Source organism: Alternaria ventricosa (genome assembly GCF_023758065.1).
Source record: "Alternaria ventricosa strain BMP 2768 chromosome Unknown scaffold_25, whole genome shotgun sequence".
Classification (NCBI taxonomy): domain Eukaryota; kingdom Fungi; phylum Ascomycota; class Dothideomycetes; order Pleosporales; family Pleosporaceae; genus Alternaria; species Alternaria ventricosa.
The window spans coordinates 366,481-388,541 of record NW_026055705.1 but is presented as its reverse complement, the minus strand read 5'-3'; the positions used below and the strand labels follow the sequence as shown (position 1 = coordinate 388,541).

Here is a 22,061-nt window from a genome sequence, read left to right as displayed (position 1 = left end):
AGTATTACTTCTTTCTTTGCCTAATATACTACTCTTTACTACGCCTTTTAGTGTAAGCTTAGTAGGTAAGGCGCTTAAAAGTTAAAAAAAGAAGTACTACTAGCTGCTTAAATTTTAAAATAGTTTAAGTAAGTAGTAGCTAAGATAGAATATAATACCTATTTTAACGCTATAGCAAAGAGTGTCTATAAGCTCTAAGCAGCCTATCTAAAAATCTAATCTACTTTTAGGCTATATTTTAGGCTCTTCCTATTTACTCTTAGTAAGTGCTTTATTTATACTCTTACTAAACTTTGTGCTAACTACCTCGCGCCTAATTATAATAGCAGTGTGCTAGTACTACAAGGTAGTAAGCTAGCAGCCTAACTAGATTCTAGTCTTGTAGGTAATAATGTTGCTAAGCTAGTTAGTCTTCTAAAAGCTAGTAGCAGTTACCTAGATATAGTCTATTAGTAAAGCGCCTTGCACCTTACTTTTAAGGTGCTTAGTAAGTAGCTAGACGTACGCTAGGTAGATAGTAAATAACTAACTAACTCGCTAGAGTAAAAACTATAGAATAACTTTAGACTTATTCTATAAGGTCTAACTTTTGTAATACCTGCTAATAAATACTACTTAGCTATTTATAATAAATATGTTTTAGTCTTATATATAGCTGTTGCGATAGCAGGCAGAAGTAATTTTAGTGCCTCTAGCTAGCTACCTACTAATAACGTAGGTAAGGAAGAGAAGAATTTTAAGAAATTAGTCTACCTTTTTTAGGTAGCAGCGTACTGCCTAGAGTTACTAGAAAGTATTTTAGAGGCTGCGTAGTTTATAGCTCTAAGAACTAGCTAGTATCTTAGATATAGTTTCTTCTAAACTACGTGCTAATTTATTATTAGAGTGTAAAAGAAAGGAATAGCCTCTTTAGCTAAAGGTAACGTTATTCTAAATCTTTCTAAGTAGTATTTAAAATTACTCTACCTCTATAGTAGTCTAAAGTAAGTTCTTCTAAAGAGCGTTCTCTCTCTTTTATAGTATACTAGCAACTATAGCTTAAAAACTAGTTAATAGAATTAGCTAACTATGCATATATAAAGTACCTCTGTCTTTAGACTACTATAAGATAGAAGTATTAGTAGTATTTAATATAATATACTTTAAATATACTAAAAGGCTTAGTATCTTGCTAAAGAGGCTGTACGTGCTGTTAACTAGGTACTGCTTTCTTGCCTAGATAAAATGCTCTCTATCTTACTTAGTCTGCTGCTAGCAATTAGTAGTAAGAAGTAGAATTTTAACAGCTAACACGCATATATAGTACACTACTTCTACTAGTATATAGAAGTAATTATAGGCCTTTTATAGGTAGTTAGTAGTCTTGTTAATATCTAAAATAGTAAGAAAGTAAATTAACCTGCTACTAAAGAGCTTATCTCTAGTAATATAAAATATAAACTCTTAAAATAGGCGTAGAAGATAGGCAATTTAAAAGGCTAGGCTATCTAGGTGCATAGCGCTAATAAAGTCTCTAGTAAGTTGCTTTTAGCTACTAGCCTAGAGAAATAGCTGCTTTATATCGCGTATTTTATCTCTATAGTGTAGTAAGAGGCTAGTCTAACTATTAGTGTCTAAATCTAGTTTACTCTCTACACTAAGCTAAGTTTAAAATAAATTACTTCTACTACTATTAGCGCCTATCTCTTAGGTGTTGTAGACACGCAGTAGGTAGCAGACAAAGCGTTTTATATACCTAGTATACTACTTCTAGCTTTCTAGGTTTTGTAGGCGTACTATTAGGCGTAGGTTAATTTGCTTAGCGTTAGAGCTTCGTAACTAGCGTTTGCTCTTAAGCCTAAGAGTAGAAAGCCCGCTAACTACCTATTTAATTACTTATTTAACAATAGCAGCTACCTAAGTAAGTAGCGTGTTATCTTTATTAGGCATACAGCTTACCTAGTAAAAGTAGAGAAGATTGCACTTAGTAAGATAAATTAGCTAGCAATTTCTTTTAAACTAGCTAGTATAGTTAGTCTTTGCAACTATAGCGTTAGCTATAGTAAGTAACTCTGCATACTTTGCCTATAAACTTTAAATTTCTTACAATATAAGTAAAATTTCGCTAGAGAGAGTACTACTTTTACCTTTAGTAATAGGCTGTACTTTAAAGTATTTCTAAAAGCCGCTAGTGTAGAAGAATATCTGCGCTTAAATATAAGCCTAAGGCTTCTAGTCTTAGAGGCTAGTTCTCTAGTTATAAGCCTTGTTGTAATAGCGCTAAATCTTATTACAGTTTTTAGTAATAAATTTATAGCTTATATAAGTGTAAGAGTAAGCTAGAATTAGAGCGTCTAGAAGTAGTATTAGTAGTTAATTTAGTAGTAGAAGAGTAATATCTCTTAGGTTAGTAAGTAGAAGAGTGCTAATCTAATAGCGTTTATCTAGCGCTTACTACTCTTTCTTCTTAACTTAGTAAGACTTCTTAAGATGCCTAGTCTAACTGCAGACAGCGCTATAGTCTTTGTAGATAAGAACTTAGTATGCTAGTAGATAGCTTAAGTAGTTATCTAGAGTTTAAATTTTAGGCGCTAAGCCTTAGAGCTAGTAGGTAGGTAGAGCTATTGCAGGTATTATAGGTAGAGTGTTAGCCTAAAGACTAGCGTAAGCGCTAGTTATAAGGTAGCTAAGAAGTAGAGTCTTTAGCTACATAATTACTTCTATAATATCTATACTATAAGCTACACTTTATAAATTTAATAGCGCTTCTTATTTATTAAAGAGTAGAAGCTATAACTCTATAGTAATAGAAGAGAAGAGATTAATATAAAAGGTAGCGTTATAAGCCTAAAGTATAAAAAAAGCTAATTACTAATTAACCTATCTAACTTAGATAGGCTAGTAGAGCGTAGATAAATAGCCTTATTAATAATATTATAGGCTCTATGTACTATCTCGCAGTAGAAGTTAATCTACTTCTAGTACCTCTTACTATTCCTGCGTGCGCTCTGCACCTTGTTATAGTATAATTTAACTTTACTCTTAGCCTTAGTTGCCTCTTACTTATAGTACGCAGCTAATTTCTTAAGATATTTCTTCTCTTTATAGATAACTATAATCTTCTTAGTATAGTAGTAAATAAGCTATATAAGAGACCTAACGTAGGCAGCGCTCTCTTTAAATTTATAGAATAGCTGCTTAGCTATCTATATAAGATTACTATAGCGCGTAGTAATAGTGCTAGTGTAGAAGAGCGTAGTAAAAAGTAAGGTGCTTTAGTGTTTATAAGAGCTAGTAGTACTCTATAGTTTAGAAGAGCTAGTAGTGCTCTATTATTTAGAAAGGCTAGTAGTACTCTAGTATATAGAAGAGCTAGTAGTTGTTACACTACTACTAGGCTTAAAGAAATTAGGTACTCTAAGCTTCTTATAAGAGTGTAGAGGTAGTAGAAAGATAAGTTAGAGTAGTAGTAGAGCTTGCGTCTATAGTAGAGACGCGTTAATTTTAAAGTAAGCGCGCTTAGTTAATATAATTCTAGTAGAAGAGAGGGCGTAAGTAAGTAGATATAGAGGTAGTATACTATAAAGAGATAAAGTAGGTGCCTAAGATGCAATTTAGTAAGAAGGTAGATAGAAAGGTAAAGACATTAAGTAGTAAGACGCAATAAGAGAAGGTAGAGCTAGCGCGCTCTAGAGCTAAGAAAATAATATTCTAAGTTAGCTAGCTGCTAACACTAAGTACAATAGGGTATATATAGCTGTAGAGGCACTAAATTTAACACTAGAGGCGCCTATTTTAAGTGCTTAATTTAGTAACTAATTCTAACTATAGGCGCCTAATTTTAGCCTTAATTTAAGTCTAAAATTTAGCTACAGGCGTTAAAATTTAGCTATAGGCGTTAGATTTAGCTATAAAGGCGCTCTTTTTTAGCTACAGAGGCACTAATCTCTAGCTATAGAGGCGCCTATTTTAAGTGCTTAATTTAGTAACTAATTCTAACTATAGGCGCCTAATTTTAGCCTTAATTTAAGCCTAAAATTTAGCTGTAGGTGTTAAAATTTAGCTATAGGCGTTAGATTTAGCTGTAAAGGCGCTCTTTTTTAGCTACAGAGGCACTAATCTCTAGCTATAGAGGCGCCTATTTTAAGTGCTTAATTTAGTAACTAATTCTAACTATAGGCGCTTAATTTTAGCTTTAATTTAAGCCTAAAATTTAGCTGCAGGCATTAAAATTTAGCTATAGGCGTTAGATTTAGCTGTAAAGGCGCTCTTTTTTAGCTATAGAGGTACTAATCTCTAGCTATAGAGGCGCCTATTTTAAGTACTTAATTTAGTAACTAATTCTAACTATAGGCGCCTATTTTTAGCCTTAATTTAAGTCTAAAATTTAGCTATAGGCGTTAAAATTTAGCTACAGGCGTTAGATTTAGCTACACGTAGGCTGTACTAGCAGCAAGCGCAGCAATTACGTAAAGAACTTTAAAATTTAGCTCTAAACTTCTCTACTCTATAACTTTATAACGCAAGCAGCTATTAACAAGCTAAGTGTAGCGTTGAATTCGCGCAGTAATTCTGCACAAAATAGCCTACTTAGATTTTGTCTAGGCTCTTAGGCAGTAAAGTTTAAAAGCCTTAGAGCTACTGCTTTAGAGCTACTCTCTATTTCTTATTAGTGCTTATTGCCCTTACTAAAATCTGCTTAGAGCTAGTAGCCCTAAGCACGTTCTCTAGAGTAGGCTAGCAGAGCGTAAATAAATAGCCTTATTAATAATATTATAGGCTCTGTATGCTATCTTATAGTAGAAGTTAACTTACTTCTAGTACCTCTTACTATCTCTACGTGCGCTCTACACCTTATTATAGTATAATTTAACTTTACTCTTAGCCTTAGTTACCTCTTACTTATAGTGCGCAGCTAATTTCTTAAGATATTTCTTTTCTTTATAGATAACTATAATCTTCTTAGTATAGTAGTAAATAAGCTATATAAAAGACCTAACGCAGGCAGCGCTCTCTTTAAATTTATAGAATAGCTACTTAGCTATCTACGTAAGATTACTATAGCGTATAGTAATAGTACTAGTGTAGAAGAGCGTAGTAGAAAGTAAGGTACTCTAGTATTTGTAAGAGCTAGTAGTACTCTATAGTTTAGAAGAGCTAGTAGTACTCTATTATTTAGAAGAGCTAGTAGTGCTCTAGTATATAGAAGAGCTAGTAGTTATTATACTACTACTAGGCTTAAAGAAATTAAGTACTCTAAGCTTTTTATAAGAGTATAGAGGTAGTAAAGAGATAGGTTAGAGTAGTAGTAGAGCTTGCGTCTATAGTAGAGACGCGTTAATTTTAAAGTAAGCGCGCTTAGTTAATATAATTCTAGTAGAAGAGAGAGCGTAAGTAAGTAAATATAAAGGTAGTATACTATAGAGAGATAAAGTAGGTACCTAAAGCGCAATTTAGTAAAAAGGTAGATAGAAAGGTAAAGATATTAAGTAGTAAAACGTAATAAGAAAAGGTAGAGCTAGCGCGCTCTAGAGCTAGAGAAATAATATTCTAGGTTAGCTAGCTACTAACACTAAGTATAATAAAGTATATATAGCTATAGAGGCACTAAATTTAACACTAAAGACGCCTATTTTAAGTACTTAATTTAGTAACTAATTCTAACTATAGGCGCCTAATTTTAGCCTTAATTTAAGTCTAAAATTTAGCTATAGGCGTTAAAATTTAGCTATAGGCGTTAGATTTAGCTGTAAAGGTACTCTTTTTTAGCTATAGAGGCACTAATCTCTAGCTATAAAGGCGCCTATTTTAAGTACTTAATTTAGTAACTAATTCTAACTATAGGCGTCTAATTTTAGCCTTAATTTAAGTCTAAAATTTAGCTATAGGCGTTAAAGTTTAGCTATAGGCGTTAGATTTAGCTATAAAGGCGCTCTTTTTTAGCTATAGAGGTACTAATCTCTAGCTATAGAGGCGCCTATTTTAAGTACTTAATTTAGTAACTAATTCTAACTATAGGCACCTAATTTTAGCTTTAATTTAAGCCTAAAATTTAGCTATAGGTATTAAAATTTAGCTATAGACGTTAGATTTAGCTATAAAGGCGCTCTTTTTTAGCTATAGAGGCACTAATCTCTAGCTACAGAGGCGCCTATTTTAAGTGCTTAATTTAGTAACTAATTCTAACTATAAGCGCCTAATTTTAGCCTTAATTTAAGCCTAAAATTTAGCTATAGATATTAAAATTTAGCTATAAGCGCTAAATTCTAGCTACACGTAGGCTATACTAGTAGCGAGCGCAGTAATTATATAAAGAACTTTAAAATTTAGCTCTAAACTTCTCTACTCTATAACTTTATAACGCAAGCAGCTATTAATAAGCTAAGTGTAGTATTAAATTCGCGCAGTAATTCTGCACAAAATAGCCTACTTAGATTTTATCTAGGCCTTTAGGCAGTAAAGTTTAAAAGCCTTAGAGCTACTACTTTAAGGCTACCCTCTATTTCTTATTAGTGCTTATCGCTCTTACTAAAATTTACTTAGAGCTAGTAGCTCTAAGCACGTTCTCTAGAGTAGGTATACTATTAAAATCGCAACACTTTTCTCTATAATATAGCTATTTACAATTTCTTCTCTTACTTATAAATACTAAGTGCAGCGCTATTCTCTTATCTTACTACTTTATTTACGTAATATCTTGCTTATCTTACGCGCTAAAGCTAAGTAAGATATAGCGTTAAATTCGCGCTATAATTCTAATTAAAATAGTATAGCTAGAATCTTTCTATAGTAGCTATGCAGCTGTAGTTATATAAGAAATACTAAAACTAACTCTCTAACTTTGCGCCTATATAACTCTTTATTCTAACTAGCTATAGATAATCTAAGAGTAGATTTAGAATTGCATAGTAATTCTGTATAAAATAGCCTCTTTAGAATGTCTAATATTATATTAGATAGCTACTAGTAGCAGCTTAGAGCTAGGCTCTTAGTTCTACTCTTTATTCTTTATTAGTTCTTATTAGTACTACTAAAAATTGCTTAGAGCTAGTAGCTCTAAGCACGTTCTCTAGAGTAGGTAGTAGAAAATAAGTCTAAAAGTTATAATACTTATATTATTAAGTGTACTTCTAGAGTTAGCTTATACTATTAGTATACTTCTAGAGTTAGCTTATAGTATTAAGTATACTTCTAGAGTTAGCTTATAGTATTAAGTATACTTCTAGAGCTAACTTATACTACTAGTAAGCTTCTAGAGTTAGCTTATACTATATAGTATACTTTCTAAATATACTTATAGTAGAGAATATACTTTTAAAGTTAGCTTATAGTATTAAGTGTACTTCTAAAGTTAGCTTATAGTATTAAGCGTACTTCTAAAGTTAGCTTATAGTATTAAATAAGCTTCTAGAGTTAGCTTAAGCTATAAGGCTAGTACTAGAATATATAAGTATATAGACTAAATTTTATAGAATTTAATAGCAAAAGTTATAAACCTAATAAAGTTAGAGTAGGTTTCTAACTATAGTAAGAGATAGAAGTATTCTTAGTAGCCTAAATATAATTCTTCTCTACCTATGTAGCTAAGTCTATTACCTAGCATTACCTACATAAGCCTGTTTTCTTTTCGCGCTTTCGGCGCTTCTCTTGTACTCTTCTTCGCGGCGTAGTAGGGTTCTACATCGCGGATAGCTACATACCTTCGCTCTTAGGTCCGCGCTGCCCACCGTGTTCGCGATCTTAATCGCCGCGCTTGCGATAGCCAACTCGCCGCTCGCGCGACTTGTCGCATGCGTCGAAAGCACTCTGCAAAATGCGCGTCCCGCTGCTTAGCGGAGCGACAGGCCGTAGGAGTAGGCGAGCTGCTTCCGCGCGTGGATTGTCGCGGGCTTGGAAATGTTTGTGAAGACTCGTAGTGATCGCGAACCTGTCATCCGTCTTCTATTTGCATCATTTCCACCGTCGCATAGAGATGCGGTGCTTTGTCACTCTTATTCTCGTGGATCCATGCCACCGCAGTTGCCCAAAGGTTCTCCAACTCGTCGTAGTCAAGGCTAAGATCTTGGGCTGCATCGTCAGGCATAGCTTTGTTGGCCTTGAGCCACAGTGTCATTCTGCTTCGGTCCACGTCGCCGCCACGTTTGCGCTTTACGGCCCACCGATGGAAGGCTTGAAAGAACTTCTCTCCCGACTCATTCGGATTGAAGAACATGCTTATCGGCGTTGCGCCCCAGAAGCCGTTCACTTGGAGCTGCGCGCTTGGAACCCCTTGAGCAGTGGCGAATGTGGCAGTTTCACTGGGCTGGCCATGATTCGTGTGTCGCGACGGTGCACTTGGGGCGGTGGGCTCGGATTCACGCGGACGTTTGGCTTCGCGCATGGTGCCTACGCGCTCACTTGCTCGTAGAACTCTAGGCGAAGGTGTCGGAAATGACTGGTGATGGGGATGCATATGCGCGCTCGGCGCTCGCTGATGAACCGGCGGATCGACCTCGTCCACGGTGACAATGCGTGGCTGGTAGGGATCTCGCGGCGAGTTTACGTCTTGGACATCTTCTGTGACGAAGAATAGATCAGCACGGTTGCGCGTACATTGGATGCATTGTCGCGGACTGACCTGAGGGATGTTGGTACTCAAAGGACTCTTCGCACCCCAGAACCACATCGCAATCGATCAGGCCGTCTGGCACCACGTAGAATGTGTCCTTACTCGTCATCAACGCATTAGGACGACGCCATGTCAAATCCACGGCGTTGCTGACGCTGACTGGTTTCTGTCTGCCAGGCACGCTCACTGACTCATTCACAGCAACTTGACCGGTGACGAAGCCACGATTCCATAGCGTTTTTTTCCGGATAAGATATTCTTCGCTCGCTCCTTGTCTTGATATGACTTGCTGGTCTTTTCCTTCGTCATCGTGTGCTAACAACCATATCTTCTCCACGCCCGGGGCCGACAAGCTCGAACCTTGAGATATTATAGAGCCTGCGCTGATGGAAGGGGTATGTAGACCGTGTGGTGTATTCAGGGTCTTTCGGCGAGTCGTACTCTGGTTTAAAGAAGAGCTAAGTCGACGAGAATGCGCCGGCGGGGCTTCGGTCTGCTGTTCGAGTGTAGTGTTGATCCTCGCTGGGGATGGGTGATGTCGCCCTATGTACCGCTCAGTCTCTGCGCGGATCTTCTCATCTTTGAGATAGTCCATCAAAAGCTCCATAGCTTTGGCCCGATAGCCATCGAGGAGCTTCTCCGCTAAGGTGTGACGATCGCCCATTGCGCGCAATGTGAAGCGTTCCTATCGCGCTCAGCCTTGTAAGTGCGCGCAATTTCAAAATGCGCCCGACAGCGCTGTGGTGGGCGCCCTGCCAATGCGACGCTCTACTTGGGAGCCATGATGCGCAAGATGCTGGCGATGCTTGTTGTGTGATGGTTTCGCGTTTCCGTGTAACTGCGACAGAGTAACTGTAGGTGTTCGCATGAGCCCTATGCGCGGTGGAAAGATCAAGTGGGGCAGATCTCCAGCTTGCGCATCATCAACGCGACAGGACGTGGCAGAGGCGTCGCGCATCCTTGCGAGACGCTATGCCGCTCGCAATTGACCGGTCATGACGCGGCAAATCAACTGAAGGGCGGGACCATCTACACGTGACAGCGTAACCCCGCGATTACGCGCATGCGTATCGGGCGACCTGTAAGAGCTCTCGAAGTCACTCGACCCGCGTTCGATGCGGCCATGCGCCGAGTGTGCGGGTAGAACTGGCAGGCAGCGCCGTCCCCAGCTGAGAGCCTTCTCGCAGTCTTCCTCAATCCCCCTTCCAGACTTCCCTTCCGCTCTAAACTCACTCGCCTCTGATCATGAGCAGCTTTTATGGAAGCGGCGTCAGCCACTCTACTCGCGACTCCAGAAGTACGACCGGGTCAGCAATATCCACTTCCAGACACGCTGCAGATGTGAAACGAGTAACACAGATGTCAGCCGTCACTGGGAACAGAGCCTACGACAATACGCTGCAAATCAATGGCCCTGTCGCGGATCAAGTCAGCAGCTGTTTCATGTCAGGTCTTCTTTTCCCACTAGTTGCGACCTCGCTGACGCAATGACAGAGAGAACGCCTTCTTCTCATACCATTGCGATTGCGCGAAAGCTGTGGCAAACGCAGCACCTGCACATCCTCGTCTTCTAGGATCAGTGGGCCGTCGCAGTCCCAACATCGCAAGTCAACAAACAAATCCTGGGTGTGTCATTGCTAACAACGCGCAAGGTTGTCAGAGAGGAAATTCAGTCGTTGCTGAAAGCGAAAAGAAAAGTCACAATCGTCTCCAAGATCACCGAAAAGCCAGACACCATCTACGTGATATCTTCTCGGGGGGTACACGACAACTTTATCTCTCGCAATGTGATCCGTCGATTCGGTTTCGGAACACGATTCGATACTGAAACAGTAAGCTCAATCATCTGGGACTCGAAGCGACATACTTCCAACGGTGATTTCGTGGATCTCTCTTTTCCGTTGCCAGGCAGTAGCGAGAGCGTGACGCAACGTCTGGTAGTGTTGGATAAACCTCCTTTTGACATGCTTCTTGGCGGGTCTGCGGGGTCCATCTCTTTCGTGCAGATGCAGAAGGCTTTGCTGTATTAGTATCAGCTACTGCGACAACTCTCCTTCGACCAGCCACTCACAACTCCCGTCTTCCGTTTCAGCCGATAGAGTGCAGGTCCAGATAACAGATAGGTGCAGTGGAATAGTCGAAGCTGGTCTTCGCCGCCTATTAGTGTTCATAGAAAGTGTGATCGTAAAACATTCCAAGACAGAACGTGCTCGTTGTGTGCTGCATGCAAATCATGTCTATGCGACCAAACCCGGTCAGATGGGAAGGGTTCCAATATGACCTCTCGCGAGAAAAACCAGATACGCGCGACAAAGCAACGTACCATATACCTTGGTCCCTACTCCCCGAGCACACTACCTACAAGTTCCGCAACAGCAATCATCTTCTCCTCCTGCAACCTCCGTCCAACAAGCTGCACACTGACATGCGCACCATCATAGATCTCGGGATCATCTGCACTCACGTTAGCACTCCACTCTCTTTCCCGTCCGCTGTTCCTTCTCTCCACGCGCAACAACAACACGTCAACAAACTCAGAAATCTTCGCGCACACTTACAGTCATCCTGGATACTCTTATCCTGCTCATCAAGCGCCTTAAACGCCTCCTCCTTCACATCAACCTTCTTATCCACAGTCGTAACCGGCAGCACAACACTCGTATAATCCAGCGCATTAACCCAAGTCGAATACCCGTAATACCTGAACCTCTCCCTCCTCGCCGCCGGGAACGGCGCAAGCGGACAAATCACCGCATCAACAGGCCTCCCCGTACTAGTTTTCTCAACAGTACCATTCCAGTACTCCATGTACTCCTTCTTCAGCTTTCTCAACTCCACATTCGTGGCCGCGATGTCAGTAGCGCTGAATTCTTTCTCGACGCCTTGGTAAAAGGTAACTTGCGGCGCCATGGGTTCGCCGGAGAGCGCAAACGCGGATTTCACGTCTTTACCCGCGTCGTAGATCCAGGGGCGGAAGCCGACGTCGTTGATAGTACGATGAGATGGCGGTGTCCAGTCTATAACTTCATGACCTGCAGAACGCAGCGCCTCAACAACAGTTTCAATAGCGCGGCGGACGGGGGGCGTGGGGTTCACCACACCATCTGTCATTAACAGACCGAAGGAGAGTTTCTTTGCGGACTTGATCTCGGCTTCTTGGTCCGGGCGCCACGGGATTTCGTGGACGAGCGGGTCGTGGAGCCAGGGGTTTTGTTCGAGCAGGGCTTGACAGGCAAGGCGCAGGGAGGCTGCGTTTGTGGCGAGGGGGCCGACGACGGAGAGGACGGTGTTTTGGCCGTCCATGGAGTTTGCCATGCCTTCGCATGGGAGGCGGCCTGTGGAGGGGCGGATGCCGTAGAGGCCGTTGAAGGCGGCGGGGATGCGGATGGAGCCGCCGATGTCAGTACCGAATCCTAATGGCGCTGTTCAACGTTAGTTATAGGCACTCTTTTCATCATGGAAGTAGACGCCCATGACGGTGGCCATGTCTCAGACAGTGGTCCACTTACATCCTCTCATACCAATCAACGCGCCCTCGCCACCGGAGCTACCACCAGCCGTCAGATTCCTGTTCTTCGGGTTAAGCGTAAATCCAATGATGTTGTTAATCGTCTCCCCGCTCATCAGCGTATGCGGCACACTGGTCTTGCAGTACAACACAGCTCCAGCCTTACGCAGCATTTTCACCATCTCACTCTCGAACACCTTCTCTTTGCCAGTACCCTTCTTGCCTTCGAAGGTGCCAATCCAGCCGACGTAGCCCATACTGGTCTCGACATCCTTGACGTGGAACTGGTCTTTTAGTGAGATGGGGACACCATGGAGGGGACCGATGGTCTTTTTGTGTTCTGCGTAGTACGCGTCGAGCTCTTTTGCGTCCCGGATGGCGGCATCGAAGAAGATCTCGTGAAGACATGACAGCTGTCCATTTAGCATCATTCACTGCACGTATCGGATGTGCGACGTACCAATTGATGCGCAACTGCAGCTCTGTGGCAGAATGCCCTCGTGACCTCTTCAGCAGTCCACTTTCCCTCAGCCACGGTCTTTGCGATCACATCGGCGCTGCTTTCAGTGATGTCGAGCTCTTGCTTGCTGAAGTACTGCTTCACATAGTCTGTGACATCGACCTGTTCTTCTACCGATGGCAACTTCTCTAGGGTCCATTCCGAGGGTATGACAGCCCAGATGGCTTCGCGCTTCTTCCTAGCGGTCTCTTCCCACGATGATGTCGTCATGATGTCGGTTTGAGCTGATGGCAGAGGAGGCAAAGGCAGTCACCCGCAAGTATTTGGTGTTGGAGGGGAAGTATCGCAGCAAATTGGGCACGAGAGCGGTTCCGGAGTTAAGATAGGTATGCAGCCGCGGGAATGACGTTGGGGGTGGACGGCCGTTGATAGCTTCGAAGCTACGCAACGGCCAAGTGGGGTAGCTATCGAGCATTTGTTCTAAGCACCTTCCACATTAGCGTGGCTTCACATTTCATGACATGTCTCGGTAGGTCAATGCAGGGTATTGTCCTGCCGATGCGGATATCGCACAGGGTGAACGTGAGGGGCAGCCTGAGGCGGGGGTTGGAGCGATCGCTGGGTCATAGATACGATGTTCAGCCGACCAGCTCCACCTCCACCTCGGCAATCGGGGTAACTCCAAATAGTTCTCGTCCATACTCCACAGATGACATTGAACCTTACGTATCTCGTGATTCAACGACTTCTTTCGCTACGTAGGTATCTGGGGTAAAGGCAACAAGGAGAACTGACAACGAACTCAAAGAGGAAACGCCAGGCCATGCGAAAGCAAGCAAGGTGCTAAATGCCGACCGCTCGAAAGGAAGTTGAAGAGTGTCGCTAGACTAGAAATGAAAAGAGGTGTGACAGTCTACGTGGTCGGGGTTGTGGTATCTCAGGAACGGCTTTACACGGTCTCGACGTAGTTGCTGTGGCAGTCAGTGAAGTGTTCATGATGGCATGGCCTGTGCGACTTACCTTGGGAAGATGCCCTCTCGGCTTCCGACTCTACCTGTCCACCAGTCTGTCTCGTTATCCGTTCTCTTCAGGATTGTGATGATCTCGCCCTTCTTAAAGCCGAGATCGCCCGGCTGGTCCGCGTCAAAGGTGAACTTGGCAATTGCCTGGTCGGATTGCAGTCCTGCCTTCTTCTGTCCCGTGGTCTGTCCAAATACTGGCTTTGGCGCCGTCGGTCGGCCAGGCTTGCGGTCGCTGTACGAGTAGTCGTCGCCGAAAGTGGAGGAGCGGCTCCGGTTGTCCATGCGGTCGAATGTCTCGGTGGGGTTCGCACGTGTGGAGAAGGAGCGGTTGAGGCCGCCGGGTGCCGAGGATGGCTGTCGGTCGTATACGTCGTCCGCCCACGTAGATGAGTGCTGCGGTCGGTCTCGGTACTCGTATTCATTGGGTGCTTGGCCCATGGAGCCGGTGCGGTCGCGGCGCACGCCTTCGCCCATGGCCGAGCCCTCGCGTCCCTGCCATACTACGTTGTCGCGCGAGTTATCGTAGACGGGGATGTCGTTGTACATGGCGTCGTTGGTAACGTTCTGCGCGCCTCCTACGCCGGCAAAGACTCTTGAGTTGAGCACCTGCAGGAGCGGCGCGGCAGCTGGTGGTGGGGGAACCTGTCCGCTAAGGATCTCGCGGGCAGTCCATCGGCGGCCGTACAGCTTCTCGTTGGCATCTCTCCGCTCGATGATGCCGCTGCCCTCCAAACTGACACCGGCGAACAGTCCCTTTGTCTTGCTGTAGCTGAAAATACCAGCCACGCCCTTCAGACTCGCCGCGCCGGCAGCCTCGGCATTGCGACCGACGGGCCCCGCCGCGATGGAGACATTGCCGCCCAATGTCAGCGAGCCTGCCTGCGCAAATGTACGGACGGCGGATGCGTCGTTGAGGATGAAGACGAAGTCGGTGAGCTCAAAGCCAATCTGTCCGCCGAAGCCGCCGCCGATGGTTCCGATAGCCGTGGGAGCCGACCACGATCCGTCTGCGAGACGGGCGACGACGACGCCCGATCCGAATCGCGCTGTGCCGAGGAAGCCGGCCTTGAAGACTGTGAGGATTGCGAGGCCCTGGCATGTGTCAGCATCTCATCATGTGTTGTTGTCTGCTGTGGTGTTTGCTTGGGCAGCTTCGTGACACCGGATGCGCATCGAGTCCTTACCTTTGCATTGGCGAGGACATTGGGCGGGATAATCTTATCCGGCCCAAAGGCCTGTCTGGGGTCGACAAAGGATGCTAGAATCTTTCCCGTCTTGCGACATTCGCCTGAGAGCACAGCTGTTAGCGACGTCACCGGACCACGAGGCGCGCATGAACAAAGCGGGCGGCATGTGACGTGACTTACTGCTCATGGACGAGGGCAGCGGGTTGTTGAGACTGAAACCCATCTTGGCGCGCGTGTGGGGGGAGAGTATGAGGTAGAGGGCGTTATGGAGAAAGAGCGCGGCTGCGTTGCTTATGCCTGCGCTGCCGATGGCGATGGGCAGGAAGCATGGCGGGCGGCCGAGGCGGGGATTATGTCATTGCCTGTGGCTGTGTCTGGCACCCGACGCGTCCGCCCTTGGCGACACCTTGATCAAGAACACGATACGACACGACATTCACAACATCGCCACATGTCACGGGGACGCATTCACTCACTTCACAGATTTTCCATCGTCGCTGCCGCTGTCGCATGAGCCATTGATCTACCATGAGGCGTTCCACTCACGCCAAGCCGAAATGTAGAGGAACTGGTCGCCTCTTCACTTAGCAACCGTCACTCACCAACTGACCCAGTGCCCAGCAAATGAATCATCCGCGTCCACGTATACAGTGTGGCACGTACGACGTACTGCGCCACATTATCTCTGCTGTCGCATTTCTTGCCCTCATCCAGCCTGTCCGTCGCACCCAAACGTCGTTGACCCCGCACCATCACGGCCACCCGTCGAAGGAAGGAAGCGATGGGTCGACTCTATACCATCTATGTATCTGGATCGATGCCGTACAACAACTCCAATAAACGGCTTTTCACTTCTTCCTTCACCCAACTCATCTTAATAGCGTTCTCCGCCAACTTCCGAATCTCCAAATTGGTAAAGTCGCAGTACCTCTTCACCACGAGCAGATTCTCCCGCACCCACGTATCCTCCATAAACGCTGGATCGTCGCTCGCGATACTTATCGTGATACCGGCGTCGAACAGAGCGCGAATACGTCCAAAAACGTCGTCCATCGGTTGATGCCGAATATAACTCCAAGGACAGATCGTCATACCAAGCCCCTTCTCGTTGATCAGCGCCATAAGCTCGGCATCACCAGCAGCATTCAGCCCATGGTCGATACGATCCGCCCCTGTGCCTGCAATACTGCATGCTACCTGGCGGATATGTTCGAGAGGATACGGCTTCCCAACATCACAATGCGCAGTAATCCGAAACCCATCCTTTCTTGCTCTCACAAAGACCTCATCAAACAGCTCAGCCGGCCTGCCCACCTCATTCGAATCAAGCCCAATACCAACGATTATGTCGCGGTACGGAAGCGCCGCTTCGTAATGCTGCATTGCAGACTCTGGTGATTCGTCACGTAGGAAACACATGATCCATTTGGACTTGACCTGTATTTCGCAATCAGCAATCAGCAAAGCATATCTCTTGAAAATTGGAGGGGGGCTCTCGGGGCGGACTTACATTAAGAATCTGCTCAGCATCCCACGTCGCCTCCCGAAACCCTTGCATCATCGTCTCCCAACTCGTGCCTACACGCGTATGCCCCTGCGGATCGAAGAAAATCTCCGCATACCGCACATTCATTTCATCAGCACGCCCATAGTACGCCATAGCGAGATCGTAGTAATCCTGCTGCGTCTTCAGTACTTCGAAACCGCCGTAATACGCCTCGAAGAACGAGAGCGTCTCTTCTGTGTTATCCATTCGATTTCCTTTACGTGGTTTCAACGTATCGTGCGAGTCTCGCAATTCATCAAGTGAAGTGAATGGTTGACCAGTTCGGGGATTGATGATAGTCTGACCATTCCGTTGTGAGAACTTCCATTTCAGATCTGCACTTATGATGCCTTCGATGTGGATGTGCAGTTCGACTTTTGGAATCGCCTTGATGAAGGCGTCATTTGTGGATGCGATTGAGCGGCGCAGGTCTGCTCGTTCGGCTACGGGGAGAGCGTTTTCGACGTCTGTCATTGTGATCAAAGGGTAGTTTTACGTGGAATTGAGTTGTAAGCGCGGTCAACGAGTAGGGCAAGAATGTATTGGTGTGGTGGTGCGACTAATAGATACAACAAATAGTCCAATATATGCTTCCTACTTCGTGACTCACAAAATCTTTCGGCGCATCATCAACCCGATTATGCGGATATTAGCCTAACATGCAGGCCGGTGGACGGCGCATCCCGATCAACTGTTAGCTAGATCTTGTAGACTCTAGGTCTGATAAAAGAGTGCCGTGTAGTAAAGTTGTGCGGTGTGACGTCCCGAAGGCTATTTCGAGAAGGATGCCAAGCCTACCAAGATAAGACCGAGTGCGGAGCAATGGGAACCAAACAGTGGTTGTTATAAGATATGCGAGAGAACTTGGAGATATATTCTTCATTTAGCATTATGTATGTGTAGCGTTTCAACGTCATCATAAATATATACAGCGGATTGGTCTATAATACAACAAAGATCCAACAGCGCGCGCATCCCGAAGATCTACAAAGCCCAAGCAACGGCACCAAAGACAACAGCCATAACACCGCCAGCAACGTTGTCAACGGCAGCAGCACCAGTAAACTGAGGAGCGCCAGTTGAAGTCGCGTTTGCGGGTCCAGTGGGCATAGCACCAGTTCCAGTGGGCACCATGGTCATAGTACCGTTGATCATGTGCGGGGGCACAATACCAGATGGCATATGTTCCATCGTTCCTGAGGGCATAGCTACCATCGAGCTAGGAGGCATAGGAGGCACAGCACCAGAAGGCATAGGCGCCATAGAACCAGAAGGCACAGGAGCCATGGAACTAGCATAAACCGTACTGGCAGCAGGAATGGGGCTCATCGCAGTCGACGGCTTAACGGGGAACTCGCTGGATGGCTTGAATCCTCTGCAAAGGCCGCCGCTGCAGATGTTGTAGGCGCACTGCGCGTCGCTGTCGCATTCGGCGTTGAAGTTTCCGCATTGGGCGATCAGCATGGCGTTGCTGGCCCAGCATTGGACGCCGTTTGCGCACTGGCTGGGGGTGACGAAGGGGTTGCATTCGGCGCCGAGGGGGAGGGAGCCGGCGGGCGCGACGACGGTTGGTGAGGGGGCGGGCATGGGGCCTTGGTTGGTTGGTGTGCTGGCTCCGCTGGTGACCATTGATGATGAGGAAGACGTGGTTTGCGCTGAAGCGAATGTTGCGGCCGCGGCCATGGTGAAAATGGTGTAACGCATGTTTGTTGTTGTTGTGTGAGGGTGTTTCGGATTGAAGGGTGTGTTGAGATGCTGTAATAACAAAGCGAGTGTTGTATTGTTGTAGTAATGCAGTGGTGATGTGGTGATGGGATGAGATTGATCCGAACGAGGGTGAGCAGGCTATATACCCATAAGCCTCGTGTTGTTGCGTGGTTTAAGCTGTCGTACCCTAAAGGCTAACAGTCCAGCTAACACATAGCGCTCGTAACCAGCCTCCAGATTCGCCACAAAGTGCCGGTTACACGGGACTTTCGCGTATGACGGTGTCTATAGCGCTGAAGCCACCTCCGCAAACGACACGCGTCCGTGCTCCAAAGCTTGAAATGGATATTTTTGGTCTTCTTAGTACTGTATAGCGCCGTCGGGTTGTTGCATCTCGGCCTCTCGGAGTGGCGCCGATGTGAGCCGCGTCGCCCTGACCGAACGTTGCCTCGCCAATCGCTCTTTACTGAAGGTCTCGACTTCACGACTTCGGTTCAGTCCACGCAATGTAGAGCGCGTCCTTTGCGTGCTCTGGCATCGCGCAGCGCTCAACATCTGTAACGCAGCGATTGTGAGAGAACAGAGGGTAAGACTTCGGGCTTGTCGCCTGCACGGGCCGCAAAAATGCGGAGTTCAATGCGTTCGACGATCATCCCAATTCTTTGGCCCACTTTCCCAGCCATCTTCCCTGAACACCAGACATTTTGCACTGCCATCGTCATCCGTCCATGCTCTGAACATGCCTCCGCAATTGAAACCTTGCACAACTGTGGCCTTGCTGCCGATAACTTCTATGCCGATGATACCGCCGGTGCCTTCATGGGTTGCGCCCCAACGGTCTCCAGCTGATCGCTGAAGCTCACCGTCAGGCCCTGCCATCCACGTTGTTGCGCTGGAAAGCGATGAGCCCGAGAACCTTGATCTGGCAGCTGTAGTGCGAGCCGCGCACGTGCGAAGGAACGAGTCGCCGTTGCCTGTCCCTGATAGACCCACGGCGTGGCGCGTCGACACGGGCTTCTCGTATGGCTGTGCTGGCGATGATGTAGTTGCCCGTATCGAGGGTGATCCAAGCAAAGGTAGACAGTCGCCCACTATCCCCCGTATATCGCCTCGTGATAGTTTGTCGATCGGCGACGCGACGCGGGCAGCAGGCTGGTACAACATCTGCGGTCCAGCAGCCTTCTCGTCGTGCCACTCCTCAGCCCAGAACCCTGCACCGATGGTCGGCGTATCTCCAATGCGCCCAGGAACTTTGTTCGTCAGCCCACCCGTCGATGTTGCCGTGCAGACGGTACCGAAGCTGTCAACAACGACCGCGCCACACGTTCCAAGCGGAATGTAATTATCCCTCTCCCAGTCGCTCATGGCTTCGACGCTGACGCCCATATGCGCCTTCTTCGCCTCTTCCGCGAGTCCGCGTTGATGCTCATCCCATCTCTTCTGGGTGAAGAAGTAGCTTGGGTCAACGATGTCAAGCCCCCAGTTCTTGGCGAGTCCCTCTACGAACTCTCCGCTATACTGGCAGTGGTCGGCTGCACCACCGCCGTCTGCTTCTTCACCTTTGATGAGCAACTCTCTCGCCAGCTTGATGGGGTTCTTGACGTGGCTGAGCAGCATACATCCGACGCCTCGTTTCTTGTAGCCGTTCGAAACCATGATGCTGCATTCGAGTTCGTTCTTGCCTTCGCGCGTGAAGACCGCGCCTTTGCCGGAATTGTAAAGCGGGTCATCTTCCAAAAGCGTGACGGCGTAGGTTGCGACATCCAGCGCTGTCGATCCTGGTTTGCGGAGAAGGCCCTCCGCTTTCTCCAAGATGTTTAGAAGCGAGGCGCGGTATTCATCGTAACGATCACGGGGTATCGAGGTGCGCGTTAGATTGCCCGCACCACCATGGATGATGATGCGGGGCTTCACATGAGCGCTCACACTCGCTGACGCAACCCGCTTCTCGGTCATAGTATCCACCTGGTTATTGTTGAAGTTTCCTGGATTGTGCATTGTGATGTGGGCGATAAGGCGCGTGTGGACGGGTAGGTGCCTGAGGCGACCGGTGAGATAGCGCTAACCGAGGTTGGATTAGCGTGCGTTTGCTGTGCCACCTGCACCTTCCAAGTCTTCTCGCGACGTGGTGTTCGTCCAATGCCTTGCCCCTCATCACGGGCGCACCAATACATACCTCACTAATCTCAGCTTCGTCCCAGAACAACACCCTGTCGCATGCGACCGGCGTCGATACCCGGTTATGGCATTCATCGTTCGCTGTCGAATGTACATCGGCTGAGACGTTATTCAGGCTGGTGGCCGACATTGCAATTAACAACGACACACCGCAAACATGCGGCTACTTAACACGTCCACGTTGGAGGTACAGGAGTTCCTCGAGAGCCGAGTGCCCGAGTATGTTATCCTTTCCCATACTTGGAGGGACGAGGAAGTTACTCTTCAGGATCTTATATCTGGCAAAGCACCGGCCAAGAAAGGCTATGCGAAGCTTACGGGTTGTTGCAAGAAGGCGAGGTATGATGGATTCGCCTACTGTTGGATTGACACTTGTTGCATCGACAAAACTTCAAGCGCCGAGTTATCTGAGGCAATTAACTCCATGTACCGATGGTACAGGGACGCGCGCATCTGCTACGCCTATCTAGAAGACGTTTTTCAGGACCCCGAAACAGACGATTACAAAGCATTCGGTGGTTCGAAGTGGTTCACACGAGGGTGGACATTACAGGAGCTAATTGCGCCTCCGGTCGTCGAATTTTATAACGCATCCTGGTTAGAGATCGGGACTCGCGGCAGCCTCCACCGCCGGTTAACGGACATAACTGGTATCAACCGAGACGTCCTCACTGGTGGAAATCCTTTCTGCTATGCCGTGGTCGTAAGATTGTCGTGGGCGGCACATCGTGAGACTAGTCGTTTGGAGGATCAGGCATACTGTCTCTTCGGAATACTTGGAGTGAACATGCCTCTTCTTTACGGCGAAGGCAAACGCGCATTTCATCGCCTTCAGGAAGAGATGCTTCGCGTTGACGAAGATTACACTATTTTTGCATGGGACGCATTCTCCCCGACCGAAAGTCTTTTAGCCAGTTCGCCTTCTGAGTTCCGAACCTTTACGCCTGTACTCGAGTTGCTCTCTGCGGATCTGGCAGGCGGAACTGAGTTCTTTCGTCGCGAGGACTTATCGCAGACATGCTTCTCTGTACTTCCGCCCCCAGACGATCACTCGCCTCCGCAGCTGACCAGTCGCGGTTGTCACCTCAGTCTACCTCTACTTCGACACCAGGAAAAATCCTGTTATGGCTGCCTTGCGTGCTTAGAACGTTCAGAATCCGATATCCTTCTCTTATGCGTTATGCTGTATCAAGTTGAAGGCAGCGAAAATCGATTTGAAAGAGATTGGGATACCGCGGGGGAACAGGGAACTCTGATCCTTCTTCACATGGATGCTTTGAAAGAGTTTCGATACGCTTCCATCTATGTAACCACGTCGAGAGAAGAGCATGAGCCTGAATTCGGGTATCGTTCTTCCATCAGGTACCAACGCGAAGTTCGTTCGATGGTGCGAATTGCAATAGACCCCGCGTTTGGCTCCGAGATTGCACGAGTCTTTTCGAACAAGGAAAGTGCGCGACCCTTCCCTATGGAGGTGCACGCCACAGACATGATAGCTGCTCTGCCCGGTATGTGGTCTACTTATTACGCCGGAGACGAAAACGACAGATTCGATTTTCGGTTCGTCCATCGCGCCGGTGTGGATCTAACAGTTAACGTTCATGTACACGTGAGCCACAACCCCTGGTTTATCGCTATAGTTCTGCGGAGCGGCAGAGAACAAGAAGGTGTTTGGCGGCGGACGACATCGCAGAAAGAGGATCGCACTCTTGATCGTACAACTCTTCGAGCTCAGAATCCAATGACCGCCAAAGATTTCGAATGGTCTATCCGCTTGTCCATTCGGCCTACAGCTTCATCACCTCTTTCGCCCAATACGAAGCAATACGTGCTTAGAGTCACCAAAATGCAGGCTTCAGCTTAGCT

At 46.7% G+C, this 22,061-nt stretch overlaps 5 protein-coding genes across 5 annotated transcripts; all 5 read right to left on the bottom strand.

Annotated features, from left to right (window-relative positions):
- Positions 1–10,925: 10,925 nt before the first annotated feature.
- Positions 10,926–12,825, bottom strand: J4E93_009980 (uncharacterized protein; the record flags this gene model as incomplete). Its single annotated transcript, XM_049347868.1, has 4 exons — positions 10,926–11,041; positions 11,146–12,009; positions 12,097–12,508; positions 12,556–12,825. The coding sequence occupies 4 exons, from the start codon at positions 12,823–12,825 to the stop codon at positions 10,926–10,928; spliced, it is 1,662 nt and encodes a 553-aa protein (XP_049195097.1).
- Positions 12,826–13,504: 679 nt separating this feature from the next.
- Positions 13,505–14,987, bottom strand: J4E93_009979 (uncharacterized protein; the record flags this gene model as incomplete). The annotated part of the gene is made up of 4 exons (XM_049347867.1): positions 13,505–13,526; positions 13,576–14,669; positions 14,762–14,865; positions 14,945–14,987. The coding sequence occupies 4 exons, from the start codon at positions 14,985–14,987 to the stop codon at positions 13,505–13,507; spliced, it is 1,263 nt and encodes a 420-aa protein (XP_049195096.1).
- A 578-nt stretch (positions 14,988–15,565) lies between these two features.
- On the bottom strand, positions 15,566–16,784 carry J4E93_009978 (uncharacterized protein; the record flags this gene model as incomplete). Its single annotated transcript, XM_049347866.1, has 2 exons — positions 15,566–16,201; positions 16,275–16,784. 2 exons carry the CDS (start codon positions 16,782–16,784, stop codon positions 15,566–15,568), a joined length of 1,146 nt encoding a protein of 381 aa, XP_049195095.1.
- Positions 16,785–17,294: 510 nt separating this feature from the next.
- Positions 17,295–17,993, bottom strand: J4E93_009977 (uncharacterized protein; the record flags this gene model as incomplete). The annotated part of the gene is made up of 1 exon (XM_049347865.1): positions 17,295–17,993. One exon carries the CDS (start codon positions 17,991–17,993, stop codon positions 17,295–17,297), a length of 699 nt encoding a protein of 232 aa, XP_049195094.1.
- A 657-nt stretch (positions 17,994–18,650) lies between these two features.
- On the bottom strand, positions 18,651–20,015 carry J4E93_009976 (uncharacterized protein; the record flags this gene model as incomplete). Its single annotated transcript, XM_049347864.1, has 1 exon — positions 18,651–20,015. One exon carries the CDS (start codon positions 20,013–20,015, stop codon positions 18,651–18,653), a length of 1,365 nt encoding a protein of 454 aa, XP_049195093.1.
- Between the last annotated feature and the right edge of the window lie 2,046 nt (positions 20,016–22,061).